Source organism: Dermacentor andersoni, chromosome 1 (assembly GCF_023375885.2).
Source record: "Dermacentor andersoni chromosome 1, qqDerAnde1_hic_scaffold, whole genome shotgun sequence".
Taxonomy (NCBI): domain Eukaryota; kingdom Metazoa; phylum Arthropoda; class Arachnida; order Ixodida; family Ixodidae; genus Dermacentor; species Dermacentor andersoni.
This window is the reverse complement of record NC_092814.1, coordinates 265,410,897-265,430,592: the sequence shown is the minus strand read 5'-3', so window position 1 is coordinate 265,430,592 and position 19,696 is coordinate 265,410,897. Positions and strand designations below refer to the sequence as shown.

General features: G+C 45.7%; 1 protein-coding gene across 4 annotated transcripts in view; it reads left to right on the top strand.

The window, feature by feature from the left end:
• The window catches only part of drosha (ribonuclease 3 drosha), a 268,462-nt gene that overhangs the window by 90,488 nt on the left and 158,278 nt on the right, over nt 1-19,696 (top strand). For 3 of the 4 annotated variants that reach the window (XM_050196330.3, XM_055063088.2, XM_055063090.2), the window contains exon 14: nt 7,522-7,650. The exons of the other annotated variant lie outside the window; for it this stretch is intronic. In XM_050196330.3, the coding sequence (XP_050052287.1) occupies nt 7,522-7,650 (129 nt within the window). The remainder of the gene's footprint in view (nt 1-7,521; nt 7,651-19,696) is intronic. 4 annotated transcript variants of the gene reach the window in all.

Genomic DNA, 19,696 nt, shown 5'->3' with positions numbered 1-19,696 from the left:
TCTAACCAATTGAGTTATCGCGGTGCCGTTTCCCCATGCACCTGCTTGGGTATTTATGTGTTACTGCTAGAACTAACCTTGGGAGTGTTAGCCAGCACCACCACTCGCAAACCTTGGCGGTGGATGCCTTTCTGCTGCAGGCGTCACGAGTACGTGATCTTTCTGGGTGAAGGCAGCTGGTCAATAAACCCGCACATGCTACTTGAAGGCTTCAGTATTGCCGGATTCGAGGCCCTCGTTATGTAAGAATGGGAAGAAAGAGGGTTAGCCGAGGGGCCTGATTTTTATTAATCGTATAATGAGAAGCCAACAAAGACACCAAGGACAACATAGGAGAAATTATTTGTACCGTACTTACTGATTGAATTAAAGAAATGATAAATGAATGGTAATGAAAGTGGATGAAAGAACAACTTGCCGCAAGTGGGGAATGATCTCACATACTCGTGATGCCTGCGGCAGAGAGGATGTTCCACATCCGCCGCCAAGGTTTGTGAGTGGTAGCACTGGCTAATACTTCCAAGGTTAGTTCTAGTAGCAACATATAAATACTCAAAAAAGTGGATGGGGAAACGGCGCCGCAGTAGCTGAATTGGTTAGAGCATCGCATGCGTAATGCGAAGACGTAGGATCGTTCCCCACCTGCGGCAAGTTGTTTTAAATTATCATTTAATTCAATTAGTAAGTACAATTAATTTCCCCTTTGTCTTCCTTGGTGTCTTTGTTGGCTTCTCATGATATGAATAATAAATATCGAGCCCCCCGGTTAAACCCCTTTCTTCCCATTTTTTATGGTAGATTTCTTGGTTCAAGCGATCACACGCCACATAGGGATGATAAAAATGTTGATTCTGAGCTGTGTATAGTACAGCTATGAACTGAAAACAGCACAAAAAATTACTTGGGCTAGCATGCTTTGTTTGTTTCTTTTTATTGTGCCAATGTGCACAAATGTAGTGATGAATCACTGTGGTTGTGCATCATGATGCACCATTACAGCACCCACAGTCAGTGTAACAGTTCGTAACTAGGGCTGAAGCGAACTTGAAGCACCTTAACTGGGCCTGCTGAGTGGCAACTGAAGCTGAATGTGGAAACTTCAACTGGCCTGGAGATCACTGAGAGTTCATGACCTACAGCATGTAGCTACAGCTGCACTCCGGCCAACCAAGTAGCCCAGCCACCAGCCAGGCTTCTAACTGCTGCTCATGCCAGCACACCCATTGACGCCGCTGAATAAAAGAGACGAGTTTGCGTGTTGAGCCAACCATACAAATATGGGTCTGCATTCAGCAGTGTACCTTGCTCCCTGCGCCATACTACTGCTAGGCTATAGTTTCACAACCCTTCCAAGCTGGGGTCCATGGAGCCTGGACTCTGTGATCAAAGGGCCTGATGAAGCCTGGGCTGGCCATGCTGATGACATTACAAGTGTGCCCCCCCTTCTGCAGCTGTTGCAATCAGCCTTGGGCGCTCAATTCAGGTGATGTGACACGAAGGCATGTTCTGGTGAAAGTGTGACTGCAAACACCTTGGCAGCACCCACAGTATGCGGAAGCTTCAACAGTGAGCAGATCAATTATGGTGAGACCGTTGTAACATTGCACCACTTGAGTCGAAGTGACGTTGTCTTATGGCTCAGGGATGTGGTAATTATGGAATTTCATCTCCTGCACGTGCCACAGAAGCAAGGAAAACAGACGCCTTCCTCCTTTCTTTCGATGTATGGAGCCAGGCAGTGTCCCCACTGGCAGTGCAACCCTCTGGTGAATTGGTTGCAAACATAGACTGTCACGAGGCCACACAGCCCCATACCAAATGGACTAAGCAAAAGCATGAAAAGCGGTACAACCCAGCAAGTGCCGGGGTAGAAGACTGACAGCTATGACGAAGAAAGGACTCCAGGAAAATGTCTTGCTCCTACTTTGTCGTTCCCTACCTTTGTTGATCGTACGGTCCTGGCAAACGCCTCGGCCGCTACAAGTCTGCGTACCAGAGAGACCTCTGGCTTGTGACGTACGGTGTTAGTAAAAGAGTGTTATTGTGTTTGCTGCTTGCCATTGTACCACCAAGTTGAATGCAGTTTTCTACAGCCACCTGAGCATGTGAGATGCGAGTGGACTGTAGTGTAAGCGACACTTTGCTAAAATTGTCTGTTGTTTACTGAGCGGGATAACTTGGGCTTTGCATTGCATGGTCTACGAGCTGTGCTCGGGACAAGGAGAAGGAGTGGTTCTGTGCTAACAGCGAGGCTTGCAGTGAGCTTGCACCTCAGCAGTGCAAGGTGGCTCTGACGCTGTGCATTTGTTTGCTCAAGGCACTCGGGTCAGGGAGATGTGAGCAAGTGAGTTAATGCTGCCAGCAGTGTGTGGTGGCTGTGCTCAGTGCAGGGAAAGCCGCACAAATGAACCAGCACCAGCAGAGCAGGGGGGCTCCGATGCCGCCCTCAGCACAGAGAACAATGTTCAAGACAACAATATGCCAGCGAGCATACTCGCACGAAAAGTGCTGATGCGGCAGGGGAACACTGGCTGTACTCAGGGCAGAGGGATGCCCGTGAATGAACATGCAGCTGCGGCAGGGTGCAGTGACTCTGACAGGGCACATAGCACAATGAATGATGCTCAGGAGAAAGCCAAGTCGGCAAGCATGTTATTACCCACAGCGAAGCAGGGTGGCTCTGATGAGCCCCGTTGGTCACTCAACTGCGCTCAGGACATGGAAGACCAATGAGTGAAGATGTGTCGGGGGGCTAGAAGGCACCTGCTCCACATGCATCTCAAATGGATGAAAGAACCCATAACCGGCATGGCTCGAACTAGTGCACACATCTGTACAGTCAGCATCACAAAACCATGCTCTAATGAAAGGATCGCTCCCGGTGGCCATAAGCAGAGGGTTGCTAAGGCCAACGTACCTCGTGCTCTCAATACTATCTGTGTCGTAGGACAATAAAGACAATAAGCCAGGGGGCCTAGCAGGAACAAAGGCCATCATTGGGTCTGCTCTGCTGTCATGCCGAAAATGGGTTTTCGTGGGGCTTTCTCAAGTCAGGCAAGGGCACAATGCTCCTCCACTCTGAAGTACACAAAAGATGCTACAGCGGAGCTCACCGACTTTTGAACATGGTGCAGTGAATACTTCAGAATGAAATCACTACAAATGTGGGTTTATTAACTCAAGATACATCACAGTGCAACAGTCACAGCTTGTGGGACCCAATTAGCATCTGTGCTAGGCTAACTGGGTAGCAGTCCACCGAGCGCAAGAAGTAATTGAAGCTAAGGTCCCATGTAACAACTCGTGGAAGGCCTGTGAAGCATCTGCCATGATGAGGCAGGTGCCACGGTGTCTCAACAGTTCAGAGCTTGGGGGAGAGGATGCCCAGGAACTTTCAAGGATTGACCAATTGAGGTGCATCCTGGTGACATGTCCTTGCATGTGTCTCAATTCCAGGAAGAAGTAGCATGGCTTGCATGTAATCGTAACTATGGCACTCTAGGCATGGTTGCTATATAAGCACTTGGGTTGCGGTTCCCTGTAATTAAGCTTGGCAAATGGCCATCATCACACACAAGCTGCAGAGGAAGCGTGGGAAGGCACCTTGATCCACACAACTTTATGGATCTAGTGCAGTGCTGCTTTCCTGAAGCAAGGTGCGCTGAAGTTCTCCTAAGCTTTTGTCATGGTCGAAGTTTTCCTTCAGGTGAGCTTAGGAGAGCTTCTCTTTGTTGGCACCAAAAACTTGCAAGGGTGCTCTTTGTTAAGCATTACTGTTTGATAATGTGGCTTAGTGGCTATGGCATTGTGCTACTAACTCCGAGGGCGCGGGATCAAATACTGGCCACGGTGGCCGAATTTCGATGGGAGAGAAATGCAACAACTCCTGTTCACCATGCATGGGTGCACGTTAAAGAACCCCAGGTGGCCAAAACTAAAGTGCCTCAGTACAGTGTGCCTCATAACCAAGTCATGGTTTTGGCACATAAAACCTCAGAATCTTTTTTTTTTTTTTTTTGATAACCTGCTCTCATGTCTTGAGCAACATCTTGAAGGATTACTGCTATTGCGAAGATAAATGTTGTCGTGTACGTTCTGTGCGTCGTTGTTTCACACAAATTCTGCTCCATTATAATATCGCTTTGTGGGACCTGAAATGTCCATCTTGTTACACTTCACAAATTTGAACGGCATCCTTTAACTGCATGGGGACAGTATGAAAACAAAAATGAATCGCATGATAAACATGGCAAGTGATTCCTAAATAAGCTAATTTGCCAAGCTAGTCCTGCCTGCCCTGCAGCCTCCCAACCTTTCTTTCCTACCTTTTGGCCTACTTCTAAAGCATTAGCTTTTCTTAGCTCATTCCTCAGTTTTGCATTGCCACCGCCATCCACAGCACAGACCTTGGCAGTGCAGCAAGATCGTTGTATGTCTGTGCGAGTAGAAGGTGCTTCGGTTGGTGCAAGTGCGTGTGATTCCATGTGCGCTTCCACTAATGAGAGAGGAGAGTTCAGTCACGTGACACAAAGCTTGGTTCCCTGCAACACCACCAGATGGTGTCGCCCTCATAAGTCGCCAATTACGCCTGCTGTATCATGGAAGTTTTGCCGCGGCACAGTCGTGCCTCGCTTTTTCCTTTACACCGAAATGCCATAGAAGAAGTGGTACCTTAATAGACAGCTTTAGTTTAGGGGGCACAAGTGGCTTGCGTACGCAAGAACTAGGGGCGACAGTACTGCGCATGCACGAACCACTACGTCTACTTGCGTCCTTGGGTTGTTGGGGCGGCCGAAAACATTGCTGCCCCTAAGAGGTCACGTTACCCACGTGACTCTTAGCAGTGCACGAGAACTTACGAGAAGCGAGACCACCCGAGACAAGCCACCCATCCCGCCACACAGATGGAGAACATGGCTGCGCCGGCAAAGATGTGTGCACATGTGCGCTTCACAGCCTACGCGGTAAAGAATCTGCAATGAAAGCTGGTCGCCGAGCACACCGGCACGCTGTGGCCGCTACGGGAGCATGTCAAAATTTGCAGGAGGCTCTAAAGAAACAAAACACTGACCGCAATGGATTATGCTACACGAGACGCCCAACTACAGTTTACCAAACATATGTTTGGATTGCTTCAGCTCGGCCTCAGTCGTAACGTAGGCGCATAGATAATCTCATCGTTTGCCTAGTGTCGGCAGACATCGTTTTTATATATATTAACTGCTTTTAATAAAAATAGTTTAATGTACTTTACTTCATATGCTTGATTTCATATATTAAGAAATGATAACACAACAATGACCAGGCGCTGTGAGCGCATGCGACCTCAGTGCGGCTTGCGTTTGGGGCCGCAAACAGATTGGGGGTGAGCTCCACCACTGGAAAAGCTAGCGCCACCGTTGGCGTGACGTGGCGTGAGGGATCACGTGGAAACAGCGGCCGCGGCGGCTGCTTCGGAAGCGCTGAAGCAAGCTGAAAACGAAAGTTTAAAGTTCCACCTGCGCCGCGGTTCTGATTAAGTGATGAGGCTTTACCGCCTTGGGTGTCTGCTTGACAACATTTGAAAGTACTATAATAGGTAGTGGCTGCCTTTGAAGGTGTGCAGCATGGTAGGCTACTGCTCGGTGCAGCAGTGCGGGACGTACGCAACGGAGCCCGGTGTCAGCCTTGTTCACACGTAGCTTAGGGAAAGAAGCTGCATGAAGCTTGGCTCGCGAAACTTAGAACCTGCAGACAGCCATCGGCTACAACTCGGGTATGCAGCAAGCAGAGACGCGAGGAACATTTCTGCTACGACACCGGGACTGCGTGATGTTCGGTGAGTAGCAGAAAACGCGCACTGAGACGCTCGCCCGCGCCCGCTGCCCGGCTAATGTCATGATGGTTTGGTCTATGAACTTGTTGATGCTAGATACTGGCAAGTTCACTGAAACGTAAAGGAAGCGGTGAGACGCACATTAAAGAAAGGCACCGCATATGGTCATGTTTGTGTTATGAATTAATGCACTGGATTACGAAAAAGAAGCAGAGGGAAATCGCACGCTGAGAAGACCGATAAACATACAGTGCGACGCAACTTGAGAAATAATATTGAGATGTCCAAGAATTTAGAAGACAAAAAAGATTGAATCGTCTCGACGGCACATCACAGTCGCTGTAGCTAGGCGTCAAAATCTCTATAACGGAATTATTTTTTAACAGTTCTGATAGCCTCCACACAACAATGGTTGCAAATGTACTGTCAAATGCTCATATGCTGCGGCCTAATGCTCACAGCATGGTGCGAAAAACACGCTCACAGCGAAAGCAAATCATTGTGCGCGGACATGCATGCAGACGTGCAGTCGGTCGCTGCGAATCCGTGCGATCGCTGGATTGAGGCTTCATTCTGTTATGCCCAATTTGGTTATGCAGACAGCCCACTGTAAGAGCATATTTCACATAGTTTACTCTCAGCGTTTGGCTACCTTTCACGCAAGAAGCCGGTTCGGGAGACTTCGTCGCGGCGACCGCCCGCAGTGGCGTTCACTGTACGTATTCGGTAAAGAGATAGCGTCTGTAAATGATTTCGTGCTTTCAGTTTGCCCAAGAATATTATATCGACAGTCAGAAACTTCCCTCGTTTTGAGAGTACCTACATAAATGTCCAGGAGGGCTGCCGTGGGGTGTTTTTATTGAGCGCCGTAAGCAAAACCTATGAGGAGCGTGCTGCATGATCCCTCATACTACGCAAGGGAGGCGCTTCCGACAGATGGCGACTCCGTAGCTCCTCGCCGCCAATAGCGAGTTTCTGCTTGCATACCCAAGCACAAACGCACCCAAGCGCTGGGGCCCCAATGCCTTGCATCCCCTAAACTAAAACTCTTTAATGACCCCCAAACAATTTGGTGAGCTTGAGAGTGGGAGCGACAACACCCAGCCTGACAAAATAGTTTTTCCTTGCCTACCATGGAGGCAGCAGCAAGGCGACGTAAGCAAGGGGACTTATCTGTTCGAGTCACTCAAGCAGAAGTGAAGCGACATTGATATGAGAAGTCTACAGTTAACACCACAGGTAACGCTTAACCATTTACGTTACATACTTGTAACCGTTGTGAAATTTTTTTTATCTCAGTTCATCCGATTGAACTTTTCACTTCAAGTGAAAGGAAGTACAGTGGCTGCATTGTTAGCATGCCATGGAAAACTGATTCCCTTTCTTTCAATTCAAGTTGAATATAAAATTTCATTGAATCCTCCCATCCCACTTCTTCAATAACGTTATCTTGGCAGCAACACCTGCATTCCCCATTCAGTGCCCCAACAGCCCATCTGATGGGAAATGCTGTCAGAGATATTGCAGGCTTATTGTACTTACCAGTCAAATTATCCAGCAAGGATGAATATCATGATTGAAAAACAAGCTTTTACCCAAGGAAATTCTTGGGCATGGCTGAGACCTTGAGTTGGGATCGAATTAACTGGAGTCAATTTCACGAAAATCAACTGTATATTTACGGTGTCTGTGTACCAACCTTCCAGGTACCAGAAGGCGTGGCGAGACTACGTAAAGTTTCGTCATCTGCTTGCCAACAAGCCCAAAGTGCTTTACACTGACCGGCACAAGCTACTCCAGAAGGAAGTCAAGCTTCAAGAGATGAGGCTCAAAAGGTGAGGCTGTCACACTGCTTTTGGAGTGTACATGCCATTGCTTCAAAGGTGGGACCGTTAAGGGGGACATCTTTGAGAGGGATACAGGAGGAACAACGTGACATCAGTCACCATGGGGAATTCCTCGTAGACCTCCCTTGCTCACCTGAATAAGGTGATCAGGGTAGAAGGTGAGTGTTATCAGATTTTGGCAGATTATATCACACTTGATCACTCACCTGACCAAGTGGCGTCACAGACACTGCTGGGAGGCGCTGCTCGCGAGAGCAAATGAATCCAGTGTGCTTGGTCACGTCGGTGTGTTGTGTATAGGAAAACGGGCTGCAAGGTTGTGTCTCCCGTGCATTTGTTTGCACAAGCCTGCCATTCAGTGCCACAACAGGTTCAAAAACACTAAGAACCGATACTCCCCCTTGAAACTGCACTTATTTCCGGGCATGTAGTGCAAAAAAAGAGGAGACAAGTGTGTACCACTGCTTTGTTGGCAGAGTCAAGTAAGTCGCACTTGTTCGCTTTCACATGGCAAACTTTTACTGCGTCAGGCAGTCAATTGAGGGGGCTCTTGCATGTAACTAGGGTCTATTATTAAAGGGAACACTGAGGCTCGTAGTCTCAGCTGGGCACCACGCTGAGCGCTGGCAGCAGCGGCAGCTTCGTGCAGGTGCAGTGATTTGTGGTCTGATGCGATATCATGACACATTAAAAACAAAAACGAAGAGGCAAAGGATTCGTCAAAGACTAAAAAAAGCACGAAGAAACTCGCTCGCAAAGCAGCCTCACAAGTACCAAGAGAGATGCTTTTATCATCGCGTCGCGTGACACGACTGTGATGTCTTCGAGGTCCCGAAACCCATGCCGAATTCATACCTCTGTCACACAGCCACTTTGGATTGATCGAGTCCGAGCCTGATCGACTGCTTCTACATGGACACTTTCAACCACAATTTTGTATGATCCGGATCCAGTTGATCGTGATCGTGGGTTGTCGCCTGCACTGTTATGCTAAGTGAGCTCCGTCAACTCAATCCGGATTGTTGGACCACGTGGCTGCAATCGTTCTTGAACGCAATCGAGAAATTTGATCAGGATGAGGCTTGATCATGGATAAAAGTGCCCGTGTTGCACCGGTATTAAAGAACGAACGAAAGCCAAAGTGATTCAAACCAGTGCTGCCCTTCTCTCGCAACACAACTTGCCTCTTCAACATTTCACACAGTACGATCCGCATTCTTTTGACAAATGGGCTACCTTATACGCCTGTGCTAAAGTGCTGAATTGCTCGCAACCTGCTACCACAAGACTGTTACCGATCCAGATGCATGTCCAAACAGCCCCCGCGTGCTGTCAAGCAAACACGAAAAAGCACAATGTGTGTCGCATGCGCAAATCATCCAGCGCTCAATGCGCCACTCAAAGCATGTCAGAGCTGGAACAATATTCTTGTTGTCACGAGCAAACTCTCATGACTGAGCTGCAAGGCGAAGCAACTTTACCGCATATAATTGTAAGCCATCAGGAAAACAGCAAACTTTGACAATCCAACTTACTTGATTCAGCGGACAGCGGTTATCCATGCCTCCTTGCTTTTCTTGTCATGCCATTTACCCAGGAATCTGTAGAACTTGTCAGGCAACTGCAGGTCCCAGGTGTTCTTCTCACTGTTGTGGCAGTTCGCAATGCAACTATACTGACCTCCTTGGCTACTCTCGCGTCGTGTGGCTGGTACAACTATTGGGAAATGAAGGCGAGACGAGGAGCACATTTGCAAAAGCTTGATCACAAGCGCCTGACGGCGCCGCTTGTGACATAGGGCTCTCCATAGGGGCAGGAGTAGTGCTTGCGTCTGGCAGCAAACTTGAGGTTGGGAGCCCCATAGAGTGGCATTGTTACTTAATTTTGCCATCACAATGACCGCACGTGGAATGCACTTTCAAAATTTTGCCTGGGTCTTGGCAACCGCAACAACAAAGGGATTGCACAATGACTGCTGCCCTCTTGAGCAGCAGTTTGGTCAAGGTTGCCATGCAGTAACATGAAATCCTGCTGCGTCCTCTGGCTACTGCATTTGCTCTTCTAGGTCAAAATCCCTTTTCTCCAGGTGTGTGCGGTAGCAGCATGCCATCTCGCAAAAGCGAAACTTCACGTTATGTGCTTTCCCTGCACTGAGAGGCAGGATTTCTCCCCTATAGGAATACCCCTTTAGGCTGAATGACTGATGGCTACTTGTAAGGCCTCTGCTACAAATGTATTTCAGCACCTCCCGCATGTGCACAAAACAGGCTCAAATCTTTCAGAGTACACCAAAACATTGTCAAAAAATTTCATTGCAAATTTGCAATTGATTCTGTTCAGCACTTTGATTCCGCTTGGGACTCTGTCCATCAAGGTCTGAAATGTGGTTAATCTTTTTGCTACACTGAAGGACATTCTAGTGAATTCAAATGTGTCCTGGTGTCTGCTGAAGGCAGTCTTTGTGAGTGTTGCAGCCATGTGCTCCCAGTGATAAACCCAAGCGTGGAGTGTGCATGCACCACTCTTTCCTTTGTTGCCTTACTCCTGCCCTTTCCGTCATTCTTGCCTTTAAATTCATGAGTGAAAAATAAATGCTTACTTTCGGCATGGTAACATGGACCACTTCTTGTCAGAGGTTGCATGGTCACCGCAAAAGTAACAGTGAGGTCCTCATCAAGAACCGTAATCTGGAAGAACATTTGGGAGAGATTAAAACTTGAGAACCATTTTGCTTGACCAAGTTGTGCTGACATCCAATCCATACAAGGCATAGGATGGGTACATTGGTGCATGCATTTAAGGGTTCGTAGTCAATTTCAAGGTGGCAGCATTCCGATTTATTTGGCCACATAGGGGCACTTGTCCACTGGCTGTCCACTGGCTCTCCGCCTTAAGACCCTGTTCTAACAGGTCGTTGATGCAGTCTATGATTATCTATTTTTTAGCGTTGACTGCGTGGAGCTTGCATCTAAATGGCAAACTATCTCTGGACTCTGTGATGCTGGGCAAGAGTGCTAAATCCATGCCTTATTGGGAAGACTGGGCTAAAATCTTGAAGACTCTTGTAATGTGTTGGTCCATGTCTTCTGCTGAAGTGTGCTTGTCCTGCTGAACGTTGACGCTGTTCAATATAGGGATTCAAGTTGGCTCCTCTGCAATACTCAAAAAGGCTTATCATATTGACACGTGTACCTGTTTATCTTTCTCAGGTGACCACTTTTCACCACCTAACAAATGGTGAACGTTATTGCTTGGTGCAGGACACGCCTGCATGTATCAGAAGCTTCGCGAATGTTATCGATGGTTCTATCCATTGTCTGTTGTCACCGAACCTTGTGTAATCTGATTATATGTGTGACGCAAACTGGGTAGTGCTTTCCGGAAGGCACGCGGGCACCAGCGATTATGCTGCAATCTTCGACGAGTCATGTATAAAAGCCGACACACTTGACCTGCTGATCAGGGTTTTTTTGACGATCGTGAACTGTGTTCACTGCTATCATTGTGCTTGACTGTTGCCTGTTTTTCCTCAGCACAGGTTCGCCCACTAAAGAGTTACTTTCGTGACTCGCAGTTTTCGCTACTGTGTTCTTCACCGTTACTACAATGTGACAATATTGGCATGAATGGAGGCAAGACCCGCATCAGGAACAGTGAACTGCACCAATGGAGTGGAAGTGTGCCATGATATTTTGTAGCAATACCTTGAGAATACTGTCAAGATATTTTGCACTGTTGGCAAGCCAGACATGAGTGCGCCCAATTGTGAATGTCATTCATGCCTGGCCCAACGAAACAGTCAATGACTAGGTGTTGTGATGCATGGACATCGGACGGGATGCATGGACAGTGCAATGGTGGAGGCATATAAGGATGGTGACAGCTGGGATCCATATTTATATCACGGACAATGTGGATGCCGAGGTCTGGAAAGTATGCTTTCTTCTGATGGAGAGACGAGGAATGCAACTACAGGAGAGAGTGGAGGTCTCGTTCTTGTAGATCTGGGAGCCACTGGAGTGCGAAGTTAAGAGTTGCCAAGTTTGCAGATGCGGCTGTCAGCAGAAATGTTGTCTGCACCTTTTACATGCTCAATATTAGTTGTGAACTCAGGTAGGAATTCTAGATGACAAATTTCACGTTCACTGTAAGTAGTGTGGGTGGATGTAAAGGATGTAGTTAGAGACTTGTGATCAGTGAAAATAATGAATGGTTATCCCTTGAGGAAATACCAAAAATTCTTCACAGTTAGCTAGGCAACATGTAGTATGCATCCAAATCCACAATATCGTTACCCTGTGTGGCCACTGAGGAATTGCTGAAGGACACCACTGATGGCGCATCCTCCTACAGTAAAACCCCATTAACTTGAAGCTGTAAAAAGTGTTCAAAATTTTGAAATAAGTGATGTTTCAAGAAAAGTGAAATCGGAAAGTAGCCCACTGGCCATGCATAAACTATGTGGAGCCTTTCCTAAGTAACGCCACTAAAATTCTTGATCAATCACTTTCACATGCATTGGCACTAGACACATCGGAACCTCCAGGCGATGGCATAACCTGGCACTGTGCCAAAACTGCATTCTTCGCACTGAGTCAGATGACTTATCCTAATGCTATACAAAGCCAGTAATCCGAGCAGTTCATAACCAGTTCCAAATATGCAAAAAGTTGGCACTGCTAATTTCTACAGCGTAATGCATACCAGACAATTTCACTTAGAAAATAGAAACTGAACTTCGGAAGAGTGCAACTTAGCAGTGCGATGCCTTTAGCAGACGCCCACAAGTGACGTGCGGTTTATGCCTCACCGTCACGGGAGCATGAAGCAAGGGTCCTGACTTGGCTCAGCTAGCGAGCTCAACGCCTCACTCCCTGCTGCTTGATGAAAAGCGAGTGCAAGCAATCACACCTTTTCGCCTAGGCAACCTGCACGCAGCGGAATGAAAGGTACCAATAACAGGCCTGAACAATCCCAGATGCACTGCGAAGTTTGGAAGAAGTCTCGTATAATTTCCTACCCTCGTTCATGTGGAAAAATAGGAACGGTTTGGTGCCGGTGGTTCTGTATCACATGACCTTGGTCAGTGTGGTGCAAAGTGCAGAGGTACTCTTCACTGGGATTGACATTTTGCAGAAGATTCTGCGATCTGTCACAACTACACTGCAAAAAAAGTTTGCACCTTTTGGAGCTTGTTAAACAACAATTGTAATCTATCTTGCATGCCTTTCCTTTCTTTAACACCGCACGCCCAGTACTTCCAGGTCACGAACGACATATGTGTTATTAGTGTGGTGTAGCATTCTTTATACGAAAGTAGCAAGTGCAGGGTTTTCAAGAGAGAAAACATAAGTAAGGGAGATAACGAATTTTGCTTGGGGATAAGATGCATACCAAAGGGTGTAAACTTTTTTTTAGAGTCTAGGCACTACAACAAGGCATTTGCCAATTTTCGTTGACATCATTAATTGAAACTTGCTGTGGCGGCACAATCCTATTATTACTTTTTGGTGATATCTCTGCTGCACGCCAAGTATGGATGCCATTGGGTGGTGACATTTTCCTGGCATTTTCCCTATTGAAATTTTGAGATATCGGGAGTCTAGTGCAAAAAAATTTCGAGATAAGAGGTGAAAAACACAAGAAGTTTGAAAAAATTTCAACGTAACCTATATTTCAAAATATCAGAGTTCAAGTTAATGAGTATTTACTGTATCATGACGCTCACAGGGGCGTCGGGTTCAAAACAAACGCTGCCTGTGGCTGCTGGCTCCCCACTACATTTACACTGGTGACATGTTCAATTGGGACCGATCTTTTGCCTGGCAAAGACACTGCATTTGTTGCTTTTGCTTGGCACATAACACTTCTGCCCTTGTTGCTGGCAGTCCAAGCAAACTCGCACTTAGGTCAGTATCCAGCAGTGCCTGGAACATTGTTTGCCCAACCCACACTTCTAGAAAAGGCTTCTTTCGGCTAGCTGTAGCTACTGCCTGCAGTGCTGCAATGTAGACACTCACTGGGACACCATCATCATCATCATCAGCCTGTTTTATGTCCACTGCAGGACGAAGGCCTCTCCCTGCGATCTCCAGTTACCCCTGCCCTGCACCAACCCATTTCAACTAGCGCCCGCGAATTTCCTAATTTCATCGCTCCACCTAGTCTTCTGTCGTCCTCGATTGCGTTTCCCTTCTCTTTGTACCCATTCTGTAAACCTAATGGTCCAATGGTTATCTAACCTGCGCATTACGTAACTTGCCCAGCGGCATTTTTTTGTCTTGATGTCAATTAGAATATTGTCTATACCTGTTTGCTCTCTGATCCAAACCACTCTCTTTGTATCTCTTAATGTTATGCCTAGCAATCTTCGATCCATCGCTCTTTGCGCGGTCCTTAACTTTTTCTCAAACTTCTTTGTCAGTCTCCAAGTCTCTGCCCCATAAGTCAGCACTGGTAAAATGCACTGATTGTACACCTTCCTTTTCAATGATGGTGGTGAGCTTCCAGTCAGGAGCTGACAATGTCTGCCGTATGCAATCCAACCCATTTTTATTCTTCTATAAATTTCCTTCTCATAATCAGGGCTCCCTGTGACTAGTTGACCTAGGTAAACATACTCCTTCACAGACTAGAGGCTGACTGGTGATCCTGAACTCTTGTTCCTTTGCCTGGCTATTCATCATTATTTTTGTCTTCTGCATATTAATCTTCAACCCCACTCTTATACTCTCTCTGTTAAGGTCCTGAGTCATTTGTTGTAACTTGTCTGCATTGTTGCTGAATAGAACAATATCATCGGCAAACCGAATGTTGCTGAGATATTCGCCGTCGATCCTTACTCCTAAGCCTTCCCAGTTTAATAGCTTGAATACTTCTTCCAAGCACGCAGTGAATAGCATTGGAGAGATTGTGTCTCCCTGTCCGACCCCTTTCTTTATAGGTATCTTCCTGCTGTTCTTGTGTAGAATTAAGGTAGCTGTAGAACCTCTGTAGATATTTTCCAAGGTATTTACGTAAGCATTCTGTACGCCTTGATTGCGTAATGCCTCTATGACTGCTGGCATCTCTACTGAATAAAATGCCTTTTCGTAATCTATGAAAGCCATATAAAGAGGCCTAGTGTACTCTGCGGATTTCTAGATAACCTGATTGATGACATGGATGTGATCCATTGTAGAGTATCCCTTCCTGAAGCCAGCCTGTTCCCTTGGTTGACTAAAGTCCAGTGTTGTTATTATTCTATTTGAAATTATCTTGGTGAATATATAATATAATACTCAAAGTGAGCTAATCGGCCTATAATTTTTCAATTATTTAATGTCTCCCTTTTTGTGGATTAGTGCAGTGTTTGCATTCTTCCAGTTCTCTGGAACCCTTGAAGTCGATGGACACTTCGTGTAGAGAGCTACCAGTTTTTCAAGCATTATGTCTCCTCCATCTTTGATTAAATCGAGTGTTATTCCATCTTTTCCCGCCACTTTTGCCTGTTTTATGTCTTGCAAGGCCCTTCTAACTTCATCGCTAGTTATAGAAGTAGTCTGTGCAACCTATTCATTACTGCTTCGAATGGAAGTGTTGTGGCTCCTCTGGGTACTTTACAGGTCAGTATAGAATTATTCCGCTGCTTTTACTATATCTTTGAAATTGCTGATGATATTACCCTGCTTATCTTTCAGTGCGTACGTCTTGGTTTGTCTGATACCTAGTTTCCTTCTCATCAATTTCAGGCTGTGTCTATTTCTTTACTGCTTTCTCAGTCTTCCTCACGCTATAATTTTGAATATCCCTTATTTTCTCCTTGTTGACCAGTTTTGACAGTTCCACAAATTCTATCTTATCTCTTAAGTTATACACTTTCCCTCTTTGTCATTTCTTTATTAGGTCCTTTGTTACTTGGGAGAGTTTACCTACTGGTTGCCTTGGTGCCTTACCTCCCACTTCAATTACTGCTTCTGAAGCCAGTGTAGTTATGATTTCATTCATTACCTCTATGTCTCCTTCATCTCTCTGTTGTAAGGCTGCATATTTGTTTACAAGTACCAGCCTGAATTTGTCTGCTTTTACCCTTACTGCCTCTAGGTTAACCTGTTTCTTCTTGACCAATTTTGCTCTTTCTCTCTTCAAATTGAGGTGAATCCTAGCCCTCACTAACCTGTCATCACTGCACTTTACCCTACCTATCACTTCTACATTCTGCACTATGCTGGGATCGGCAGAAAGTATGAAGTCAATTTCATTTCTTGTTTCACCATTAGGGCTTTTCCAGGTGCCCTTTCTGTTGCTACGCTTCCTGAAAAAGGTGTTCATTATTCAAAGCTTATTCCTTTCTGCAAATTCTACTAGCATCTCTCCTCTAGCATTCCTAGAATCGACACCGTAGTTGCCAATTGCTTGTTCACCAGCCGGCTATTCCCCCACTTTTGCATTGAAGTCGCCAATTACTACAGTATACTGAGTTTGCGCTTTTCTCATGGCTAATTCAATATCTTCATAAAACTGATCTACTTCCTCTTTGTCGTGACTGGATGTTGGAGGGTAGGCTTGTACTCTCTTTAATCTATACCTTTTATTAAGTTTGATTACGACTACAGCTACCCTCTCATTAATGCTGTAGAATTCGTCAATGTTGCCTGCTATGTCCTTATGGATTAGGAATCCTACCCCGTATTGCTTCTTATCTGGGAGACCTCTATAGCTGAGGATATGGCTGTTAGTCAGTACTGTATAGGCCTCACCAGTTCTTTTAATCTCGCCATGGCCAATGGTATCGCAAAAAATGTCTGATAGTTCCTCAAAGAGTCCTGCTAAGCTAGCCTCACTTGAGAGGGTTCGGGTGTTAAACGTTGTAAGGGTCAGTTTCTATTGGCGGCTTGTCTGGACCCAGAGATTCTTAGCACCCTCTGCCACGTTACAGGTCTGACCGCCGCCTTGGTCAGGTGCTCCGCAGCTGCTGGGGACTGAGGGCCATTTGGTAATTGAGTGAGTCGTTTGGGACGGAGTGGCTGAATGCTGCACCAGGGAGGTTGAAGCTTAGTAGGCCATCCTAATTTGTCCTGGTGGTACAAGGGTTGTATTGCTGCTGGGTGCAGTGGGCAACAGTATGCTGCCTCATTCAGTGGGAGTGTGACGGTAGCTGCAGCAGCAAATAGCCTTGACTGCACTTCTGAGGTGTGACCAAGCTTGCTGCTGCATGGATTGCAACGTCCTTTCCACTTGGTCGATGGGGGCTAGGGGCAGCTTGTACTGCAGCTGGTTCCAAGCATGCTCCATTAGATTATTGGTTACCTTGGCTAAATTCCGTCAGCTTGACAAGCTACTTGCTCTGTGGGGAGTCTTGGAGCTGTGAACGCGTATCTGGTGAGTCAGGTGTTGACTTTCCCTGACTCTGGGAACAGCTTCCCTATCCAGTCGTAAAACACTACCATTGTTTGTATACATTTCTAAAAGGGATACTAAAGGCAAATATTAAGTCACGCTAGCATGATAGATTAATGATTGAAAATGTTTGAGGCTTCAATATTACCAACAACGGAGCTTTAGTAAGCGAAAAAGTGAGGTAAAGTGTGGGACACAATTTGCAACTCGACAGGGACATTCTAGTACTATTTCAATGATTGCATTTCCTCGCTATGGCTGTGTTGTTAGCAGGCCGTTCATCAAAAAGGAAGACCTCAACTGTAATTAAGTGGCAAAAATTCACCAAGAACTGAAGCAAGGATGTTCTCTGTCTTCGTTGTTGTTTATGCTTTATGTTAAGGGCATAGAAAGACAACTGGAAAACAGCGAATTAGGGTTTGATTTATCCTACATGCGTGAAGGACAAATGGTGCAACAGTAGGTCCCTGGACTGATGAATACGGACGCCATAGTGCTACTGGCAGACAATAAAAGAGATTTACAGTCACTTGGAAATATCTGTATCAATGCAGCGACAAATCAAAGATTGTAATTTAGCTCAGAGAAATCTGGAATTATTACCTTTAATGAAGAGACGAGTAATTATGGGGTGTCATTTCAACAGCAAGTCATATCCATAGTCAAGCAATATAACTATTTTGACGTATACATAAATGAAGGAAAGACTTACTCAAGCATCCACTAAGATCATGTGAAAATAAAGGGGAACTGGAATTCAGCAATAATAAAACATAGAGCACTTTATTTTTATTTTATTTATTGATACCTGAAGGGGTCCAATAGGACATTACATGAGGGATGGGCACGTAAAAGGTGGGAATGATGATGATGAAATTAGAAAGATGAGTCTGAACACTCGATGGCAGATCTAAAGTGCGCACTATCGCGGATGAGTGCAGTTTGTCTGGGAAGGCCGTTCCAGTCTCGGGCAGTTCGGACGAAGAATGACTGCAGGAACGTAGTGGTGCGGGCTTGTGGCGGGATTACCGAGTTCGGATGGCCTGTTTGACGAACACGATGAGCCAGCTGGACGAGCTGGCTGTCACGAGATATGGAATAAAAGAACCTGTGATAAAAGCATAGGTGAGAGATGCAACGATGAGAGGCAAGAGGTGATATGTCTAGTTTAGATTTTAGTGATGAAATGCTAGTGTGATATGAGTAATGTGAAAGAATAAATCTAGCAGCACAGTTCTGAACAGATTCAAGGGCTTTAGTGAGATTAGTTTGGTAACGGTCAAAGATAGCACATACATATTTAAGTTTTGGTTGCCCGAAATTTTATAGGCAACTGATTTCACGGTTGGTTGTGCCATGAAGAGATTATGGTGAAGATAACCAAGAATTTGGTTAGCTGAATTAATCATGTGGCTTACATGATATGGGGCCATAATGAATATAATGTGGTGCGTGGAATCTGGAAAGGAGTAATAGTGCCGATGCTAATGTTCGCAAAGGCTATTCTATGCTTAAAATCGAGTATCTTTTTGGGGTTGGAAGTTAACCAAAGATTGGTAGGCCGGTTGGCTTTGGGAGCTCACGGTAAAACCACAAATGAGGCAGTGCAGGGTGACATGGGTCAGGCCTCTTTTGAAGTCAGAAGAGCACAAAGCAAGATTAGGTTTAAAGAAAGACTGCGGAACATGGATCGAAATAAATGGACGGCTGAAGTACACAAGTACCTGTACCTGAAAAGCATGGATACAATGGAGGAAGAAGTCAAGAAAGTTGGCAACCAAGTACAGAGTAATTGAAATAGACAACTAGGAGTTGTCAAAAAGAAAGTGAGAGAAAGAGAGACAGCGAATTGGATGAAAAGACTGGAAACAAAAAAAGACCATGGAGATTTACAAGAATGGGAAGAATGAAATTAGAAGGGAAAATCTGTACGATAACACAGCGGGCAGTGCACTGCTCTTTGAGGCTCAAGCTGGTCAAAAACATAGCTGAGCAAATACTGGCGACAAGATGAGGCATGTGTATGCTGCAGCAAAAATTCAGGGACCACTCGGCACATCCTAATGGAATGCAAAGAAATTCGCCCAGTGAGAACCCATAGGTAACATAGACCTTCCAGAAGCACTTGGATTTAAAGTGAATGGAAGGATTAACTGGTCGTCAGCCGAGATAGGCAAGAGATGTTTAGAGTATTGGTGAAAAAAAAAGAAACGGAAGAGATTGATATGACCGGATCCATTACAGGCTAGGTAGTGGTACAAGGTAGATGGAGGAGTTTTGAGGAAGCAAAAAGAGATTAAGGAGATGTATACAAAAATGCTACAATAAAAAACATGTATAGCATACCTGATTAACTCAAGCAGGCTAGGTGACTATTTGGCACCGCCCTATTTCAAAGGGGATGCCAATAAATTATCATCATCATCATGATAATAAAAGGTTATTCCAATGCATTTTAGCACAAAACAAAATCCTACTTGTTCACTGCTATTTGATTCTCAGAATGAGCTCATTGATGCTACCCTTGATTAGTTTGTGGGTGGTTGAAAGTTTCATTTTGTCTCTACCTCGCACCACGCACGCTTTCACTTTTTGGTAGCTTCAATATCACATAGTGCTGCTCTAGTTCTACTGGCTCGTGAAACTCATGCTGACT